Source organism: Olea europaea, chromosome 19 (genome assembly GCF_002742605.1).
Source record: "Olea europaea var. sylvestris chromosome 19, O_europaea_v1, whole genome shotgun sequence".
Lineage (NCBI taxonomy): Eukaryota > Viridiplantae > Streptophyta > Magnoliopsida > Lamiales > Oleaceae > Olea > Olea europaea.
This window is the reverse complement of record NC_036255.1, coordinates 12,489,427-12,498,253: the sequence shown is the minus strand read 5'-3', so window position 1 is coordinate 12,498,253 and position 8,827 is coordinate 12,489,427. Positions and strand designations below refer to the sequence as shown.

Here is an 8,827-nt window from a genome sequence, read left to right as displayed (position 1 = left end):
CAGAATAATTCCTGGACTATGGTCTGTCCTTATTTGATGGCGTATTTATGCTAAAACAGCATGGACATATTTAGTGTATAGTGCTGGAAACTACTTCATAGTTTTTAAAGAGAGAAAGTAGTTGAAATTTTGTTTATGAAATTGTAGAGTCCAATTGCGTATGAAACATGCTTCTTTATGTCACGTTGAAAGAAAAGAAAGCATACTCATGGTTGCTGATTACAGCTTTTAACTATATATAATTTATAAAACAAATCAGTAATTAAGGCAACGAAATGGATAGAGAAAGAGTTTAATTTAAAACATGGACTTATAATGGACATGGAAATAGAGTCAATCATGTTTATGGACAATTGATTTTCCTGCAAATATTGCGCAAATGATGGACAAATGTACAATTGTTAACTGGAGAAAATTCTAGTAAATATATATTGTGGATATACCTCATAACATACATAGTAAAATTTTTAAGAGATTTAGATAGTTAGATTAGCTTAAGAGTTAAAATTACTTGTCAATATATTTGACAAATAAATTGGTACAGTGAACGGCCTCCATCAGATTTAAATTGAATCATTACGTATATTAAATAAAAATAAGACTTCGCATGCCAAACTTTGCATGAGTATTCCTATTGTGCTCTTCATAAGTTTGTCTAAAATTATACTAAAAGGAATAAAAACATTTTCTTTGGTTCGTTCTTGAACTGCTTTGGTACCCATCCCCAATCAAAAAAATTAAAAAGAGAGAGAGAGAGAGATGCTCCGCCAAAATAGGAAGTTGAAAAGAACCTTACTACATGTACGTCAAGCTTTACATAATGGATTACATAATATCACATGTCACTTATCATTTTCCAGTTGAAAACACAGTCAACTTTTTCATCCAATTTTTTCCTTCCACATCATTTTATGTGACCCCATATAAATTATTTTTATGTACAAGTAGCATAATCGAGTTAAAAATGGCGGGTTGGATTGGTCCCAACCAAGAAAGGCATGAGTTTGTGAGCATTGTTTACGTCGAGTTAAGCTCCCAGTTAATTATGGAAAGATTATATGTAAGAACCACTTTTCTCAATTATGTTGAGTACTAAATTGTTGGAAGATTTACTACCATCAATAATAAGCAACTGTAACACATCATGTTAAAGTTAATTTTAGTTTATCCATTCATGTTCTCACTTATTCTATTAATGTCAAATCACTATTGTAGGGCTCACGCATATGTGTCAAAGATAAGAGACTAAGATCAATAAGTATAAAATAAGGATTTTACCAAAAAGGAAAATAAAATATAGAAGAAATAAATTAAATTCATATATGAATATTCAAACCTCAAATCATGCAACAAGTAAACTGATTGTGCTTGCTTGCATGAAAGATTGAAGATTTTCTTTTCATCTTCTACTGCAAAATTAACCTTGGCAAGAAAATAAAAAGCCCATAACATATCATCATATATGTTATGAATGACGGGTAAAAAGTCATTTTTTTAGCTTGAACAAACATAAGGCATCAGCCTAATAAGGACGTTCGCCAATGTAATTGCCTGGAGGATCATAATTGCATGAAACAAATGTCCATCCATTTTGGCATTTAGCCCTAGCGCAGCCAACCCGCTTGGTGTTGGCCCAAACAACCTGTGTGTAATGCAAACATCCTTCTCCATCACAAGTGTTTGACTTTGCATTATAAAACTTCTTCTCCTCAATCCACATATCCACAGCTTCCTTTGCAGTCAGATTCCATGAGGCTGCTGCAATGTTTTCGCCATAGGGTCCCTCAGAATGCTCCATTGCACAATCTGCAGACCTTTTGGTGACATATTTCTGTGCGTAGGCAGCGAGGGTATTGTTCCACACGAGGGGGGCCACGCCGACTTCATTGCGGGCTACGTTATGGGCATTGACGAATTTCTGAGGGCCGGTTAGGGCGAAGGATAGAGTGGTTAAGGCCATTAAACACACCGAGACAATGCAAACCTTGGAGGAATCCATTCTCTCTTGTTGCAAATGGCATTTAGATATGAAAATGAAATATGGATATGCATTTTCTTCTTTCAATATTTATAGATGAAAAAGATTTGAGGAGAATGCTAAAAATAAAATAAATGTAAGAATGATTGGTTCAAATTGCACCGAGCAAGGACTGGTCAAGGATAGAGACATCGGATTAATTATAGGGTAATTTGCTAACTTCAGGCACCAAAAGAATTCAACAGAAATCTCACTGATAGTATTTTTTCTAAACGAACTATCTGGTCCTTTCATTCTAAATGCACCAAAATAGAACCCACCACCCGGCAAAGGTATTCTTCCGTAAAACTTCAAAAAGATGTATTAAGATAAAAAATTGAAAATTAAAAGCCCCCGACAATTGGGAATTGCATTGCAACACACATAACTTCTTATTTACAGCGAGACACAAGCAATATATAATTACTATTGCAAGAGCACGTACAATTATTCAATCTTTTTTTTTTTTTTTCTTTTTGTCGGTAAATGTAATTGTATATTGCGTGTGCCTCGCAATATGAAGCAGAATTACTTGCTACTAATCCAATCTTTATAGCAAGTAGTACTTGATATTGATCAATATAATTGAACCGGATATATGGAAATCTTTTCCCACTTTATTTCACTCAATGTACCAAGAATGGCCTTAGCGAGGGCGTTGGCCAATAATATTACCTACGGGATCATAGTTGCAAGAAATAAACCACCATCCATCACTAAAATAAACTCTAGCGAATCCAAGGCGGACTGAGTTGTGCTACACTACTTGTGTGTAATGCCCGCACTCTCCTCCTACACATGAATTTGAGTTTAGATTGTAATTTCCCTTCTCAGCCACCCCATAAGTCCACTGCTGCCCTTTGCAAGGGCCTCTCCATAGGGTCGGTTGCTAGAGTGGACGAGTTGCATTCACCAATCCTCTGAAAGGCATATGTTGGGAAAACACCTCCCAAAAATAGCCCAAAGATCAAACAAAGTTAACAATGTGAAAATTTCCAAATCACTTGAAAAACAAGAAAATGAGGAATAAATGATTTCAATGGAATATATGAAGAACAATGTATTTGGATTACTTGAACAAGCCTCAAGTTAATCCCCAAAAAAAAAAAATAACTTTGAATTTATACCCAAGATGAACAACTTTCAATCTTGTAAAATTCTCTCCAGGTTTTCTCTCTTTTCTTCTCTTAAAATCGGGCTCTAGGTCTTGTGTTAATGAAAGAGGGAAAAAATGGCAATATATATACCTATCGGGGCACCTAGGCGCCATGTTTCTGTTTTGGTTTCACTATCGGAGCGCCTAGGTGCCAGGCAGAACCAGCCCCCCCTTTCCTTTCCCACAATCTCCACCTCGTACATCCTTTGATAGACCTCAAATTTTGGACGAACACAAGAAGAAATAGCAAGCACCAAAAAAGAACTCGGCTGCACCATTCAAACCATGGTTGCCTACGTACCCAAAACTCGGGATCAAGCCTCCGTAGTTCACCTCCACCTTCATATACTCTCCACCTCATTTCAACCCCGTCCCGAATGGCCATGCCCTCTCAGGCATATCAACACGGACTAATGTGAAGCAAGTCCAAGCAATGTTGAAACTTACTACCCGTTACCACTTTGGTTAATATGTCGGCTAGGTTCTCATTTGTGTGTACCTTTGAGAGTGAAATATCACATTCCTCTATAACATCACGCACAAAATGATACTTGACGTCAATATGCTTGGTTCGAGCATGATAAACCTGATTCTTAGCTAAGTGAATCGCACTCTGGCTATCACACCACAAGTCCACACAATCCTGCTCAATCCCCAAATCATCTAGAAGACCCCATAACCACAATGCTTCCTTCACTCCCTCTGCCATGGCCATATACTCGACCTCTGTAGTAGAAAGAGCAACTATAGCCTGTAACATCGATCGCCAACTAACTAGGGCACCATGTATGCAAAACACATATCCAATAGTAGATCATCGTCTATCTAGACTACCTGCATAATCCGAGTCCACAAACCCACTTATATGACATGCATCTCCACCAAAACATAAACCCGTAGCCGCGGTACCTTTTAAGTACCTCAGGATCCACTTCACAGCTTCCCTGTGTGCCTTTCCCGGATTCGCCATGAATTTACTGACCACACTCACCGCCTATGAAATATCTGGGCGTGTACACACCATGGCATACATCAAACTGCCAACTGCACTAGCATAAGGTACACAGTCCATGCGTACCTTTTTTTCTACTGTAGTAGGAGACTATTTACCAGAGAGCCTGAAATGTGGAGCCAATGGAGTTACCACCGACTTTGCACCCTGCAAACCGAACCTAGCAATAACCCGCTCAATGTAGCCATTCTGACTCAAGAACATTCGTCGATTTGTCCTCTCTCTTCTAATCTCCATACCCAGTATTTTCTTAGCAGCCCCCATATCCTTCATCTCAAACTCTTTACCAAGTTGAGATTTCAACCTATCTAACTCCACCTTGCTTTTCGAAGCGATAAGCATGTCATCCACATACAATAGAAGATAGATATAGTTACCTCCCCGAAGTTTTCGAATATAAACACAATAGTCATACTCACTTCTGGAGAAATCATGTTTTAGCATGAAGGAGTCAAATCACTTGTACCACTGTCGAGGAGATTGCTTCAATCCATATAGTGATTTTCTCAAACGATATACCTGACGTTCCTTATCCTCAACCTTGTAGCCCTCAGGTTGATGCATATAGATCTCCTCATCCAAGTCCCCGTGCAAGAAGGCGGTTTTGACATCAAGTTGTTCCAGCTCAAGATCATGATGAGCAACAATACTCAATAGCACCCGAATGGAAGTGTGCTTGACCACCGGAGAAAAGATCTCATTGTAGTCAACTCTCTCTCTTTGTGCAAACCCCTTAGCCACTAATCTCGCTTTGAATCTTGTACCATCGAGTTTGGTAGGATCCTTTTTCTTTTTATACAATCACTTGCAACCAATAGCTTTCTTACCTATGGGCAATGGGACAACCTCCCATGTTTGGTTCTTGTGAAGTGATTCCATCTCTTCTTCCATTGCCGCCAACCAACTCTCGCTATTGTTGTTTAAAATAGCTTCCTTGAAAGTGGTAGGCTCATCGTCCTCCACCGAGAGTGCATACTCAATCAAAATTTTCTGCCCATAGTACCTCAAAGGCTCGTCTGACCCCCACTTTAGAACTTGCTTGTAAGTACGACGTGGCCTAGAAGAAGTCAAGTTATCTGCAAGCTGCTGTTGCTGTGCCTGTACATTCTCTTGCTGAACCGCCTCTTGTTCAAGTGCATCATCACTCTCATCTTGAGTGTCTGTATGATGCTCTTCTTGAACATGCCTAGAATTAGGTAGATCTCTAGGTTCTATGTCAACAACTTGAGACATTGTAGTCTCAACATCATCACCACCGGGCACTGTAGCTTTCAACGAAGCTATCATGGAGTTCTCATCAAAAGTAACATCTCTGCTGATTATGCACTTAGAATTCTCTACACACCAAAGGTGATAGCCTTTAACACCTGTCGCATACCCCAAGAATATAGCCTTCTTGGTCCTTGCATCGAGCTTTCCTCGTTGACATGATAGTAGGCTGTGCATCCGAATGTTATGAGTTTCTCATAATCTGCATGTTCTCCTTTCAATACCCTGTAAGGTATATCTCCATCTAACCTTGAATGTGGAGACCAGTTCACAATGTAGCAAGCATTTGCAACCGACTCTGCCCACCATTCTCTGCCCAAACCAGCATAGGATCGCATACACATCGATTCTCTCGAAATGTGCAATTCAGTCTTTCCGTGACCCCATTCCGTTGCGGTGTATTTCTAACTGTCCAATGTCTCACAATGCCTTCCTTACCACAGAACTTCTTGAAAGCACCATCTGTATACTCAGTACCATTATCAGATCGCAGTGTCTTCAATTTCTTTCCTGTTCTATTTTCAACCATTGCTTACTACTTCTTGAAAGTGTCGAATACCTCATTCTTATGCTTCAAAAAATAAATCCAAGCATATCTAGAATAATCATCAACAAATGTAACAAAATACCTGGAACCGCCTTTGGAAGTGACAGAAGCCGGACCCCATACATCCGTGTGCACATAGTCAAGAATGCCTCTACTTCTATGTTTGCTTGGTTGGAACTGAACTCGGTGTGCTTTACCGTACACGCAATGCTCGCAAAAATCCATGCAAGGCTTCTTCAAGTTCTTTAGCAAACCTTTCTTGACTAGCAAATCTAGCCCCTTTTCAGACATATGCCCAAGCCTCCTATGCCATAGCCGAGTGCACTCACATGGGTCTCCACCACTTCCACTTGTTCCAACTGCTACATTTTCAGTAACTGTAGTACCCTGAAGAGCGTAGAGATTGCCTTCACGAATACCTTTCATCATAATCAAAGAACCACGAACAACCTTCTTTACTCCATTCCATGTTGCAATCTTGCAACCACCGGAGTCTAAGACACCAACAGAGATAAGGTTCTTTCGCAAATCAGGAGCATGTCTAACATCCATCAATGTTCTAACCACTTCATCATGCAGCTTGATTGTAATTGAACCGAGCCCCACCGTTTTACATTAATAGTATTACCCATCAACATGGTTCCACCATCTATGCTTCTATAGGTAGTAAACCACTTCCTATTTGGACACATGGTAAGAGCATCTAGAGTCAAGAATTCACTTACCAGAGGTTTCTTCATCACAAGAGATTGTGTAGCACTCATCACTTTTCCCTCCTTCCGAGGCATAGCTTACCTCTTGCTTGACTTGCACCTTCCTATTGTTGTTGTTCTTATTGTTCTTCTTCCAACCCTTTTTGTTTGGACAATTCGCCTTGAAATGCCCGAGCTCACAGCATTTGAAACAAGACCTTTTCGCAAGAGGTCTAGAACTCGATCTAGATTTTTCTCCCTTGCCCTTTGGTCGCACATTGCTTCTACCCCTTACAAACAATCTTTGAGCTTGCTCCTTATTACCAATGGTAGACATGCCACTAGTTGCAATCTTTCGAAGATCATCCACTAGAAGTGACGTTCTAGTGTCCTCCATCACAAGTTTATCACCCACAAGCATCAATGTTTGTACTAGGTTCTCGTAAGACTTTGGCAATGAAAGAAGTAGTAGAAGTGCTTGATCCTCATCATCTACATCCACATCAATGTCCTTCAAGTCCGATATGATCCTATCAAACTTGTTGACGTACTCCCGGATTGGTGTACCTTCATCCATCTTGCAAGTATACAATTTGGACTTCAAATAGATCCGATTTGTTAGAGTCTTCGTCATGAAGTTCGCCTCCAACTTTGTCCACACCTCCGCCGCCGTTACCTCACTATCAACCAAGAAAGCAACATCTCTTTCAAGGAAAAGAATGATAGACGCTCGTGCCTCAAAATCTAGCTCTTTCCAATCCTCGTCCGACATATCAACGTGTTTCTTCTCCTTTCCCGCCAATGCCTTGAGCAACTTTTGAGAAATCAACAAATTTTTCATTTGCATTCTCCAATATGAAAAATCATTCTTTCCATTAAATTTCTCTATCTCATACTTCCAAATTTTCACCATTCCTCTAGTAGATATGATTTATCCACTTGTTTACCGAAAATAAATCACCAAAGTTCACTTGGGAATTTTCACAAACACCTTGTGCACAACAAAGTTCAAGCAACTCACCACAAAATCGAAGATTAACCACCTTGATTTAGGAAGAAGCTCTGATAACAAATTGTTGGAAAAACACCTCCCAAAGATAGCCCAAAGATCAAACAAAGTTGACAATGTGAAAATTTCCAAACCATTTGAAGAACAAGAAAATGAGGACGAAATGATTTCAATGGAATATATGAAGAACAATGTATTTGGATTACTTGAACAAGCCTCAAGTTAATCCCCAAGAAAGAAAATAACTTTGAATTTATACCCAAGATGAACAACCTTCAATCTTGTAAAATTCTCTCCAAGTTTTCTCTCTTTTCTTCTCTTAAAACCAGGCTCTAGGTCTTGTGTTAATGAAAGAGGGAAAAAATGGCAATATATATACCTATCGGGGCGCCTAGCCGCCATGTTTCTATTTTGGTTTCACTGTCGGGGGGCCTAGGCGCCCACTCCTGGCGCCTGGGCGCCCGGCAGAACAAGCTCCCCCTTTCCTTTCTCACAGCATAATTTTGTGAGAAGGCTGCTACATTATCGTCCCATGTCGTAGCTCCAAATCCCACCTGGGCACGTGCAGCATTGTAGGCATCGAGATAGTCTTGTCTGGTGTTTTGGGCTTGAGATGAATATGATGACATTGTTAACACAATGAAGGAAAGGAGAAAGTGTATAAACTTAACCATTTTTGCTTTTCTTTGCTTCAAGAAAGCATTACACCAAGTGATGCATAATTTAGCATTACATATGGTGCTACATATAGCCTCTAAAGCAAGGAAATTTTTTTATTGAACAAAAATTAGTCCAACTTGAGAAATACAGATCATGAATTTGGAAAATTAAAACTATTTGTTGGACTGTGCATACTTTTCCAAATCAACGCTGGTACTGACTATAAGAAGGGGCAAACCAAACGTAACCCAAGTATTAGGGAAGGTTCATGTAATTTCTCTATTTAATTTAAGAGGGTAAAACCAAGATTCATTATCTGAGAAATAAAGTATGGGTTCCTGTTAATCATTTTGGGAGTTTTGAATTCCCTCGAATAAGTTTGTTGTCTTTCATTGTTTTTTTTTTTTTTTTTTTTTTCAATTTTTTCAAAAAAAAAAAATGTTTTTTTAAAATGCTTATTTTTTA

The 8,827-nt window shown here is 39.1% G+C and overlaps 1 protein-coding gene and 1 pseudogene across 1 annotated transcript; both read right to left on the bottom strand.

The window, feature by feature from the left end:
• Positions 1–1,286: 1,286 nt before the first annotated feature.
• On the bottom strand, positions 1,287–2,027 carry LOC111368857 (basic form of pathogenesis-related protein 1-like). The gene has a single exon (XM_022990338.1). It carries the CDS (start codon positions 1,997–1,999, stop codon positions 1,523–1,525), a length of 477 nt encoding a protein of 158 aa, XP_022846106.1. The 5' UTR covers positions 2,000–2,027; the 3' UTR covers positions 1,287–1,522.
• A 636-nt stretch (positions 2,028–2,663) lies between these two features.
• LOC111368367 lies at positions 2,664–8,331 on the bottom strand (annotated as a pseudogene).
• Positions 8,332–8,827: the final 496 nt, after the last annotated feature.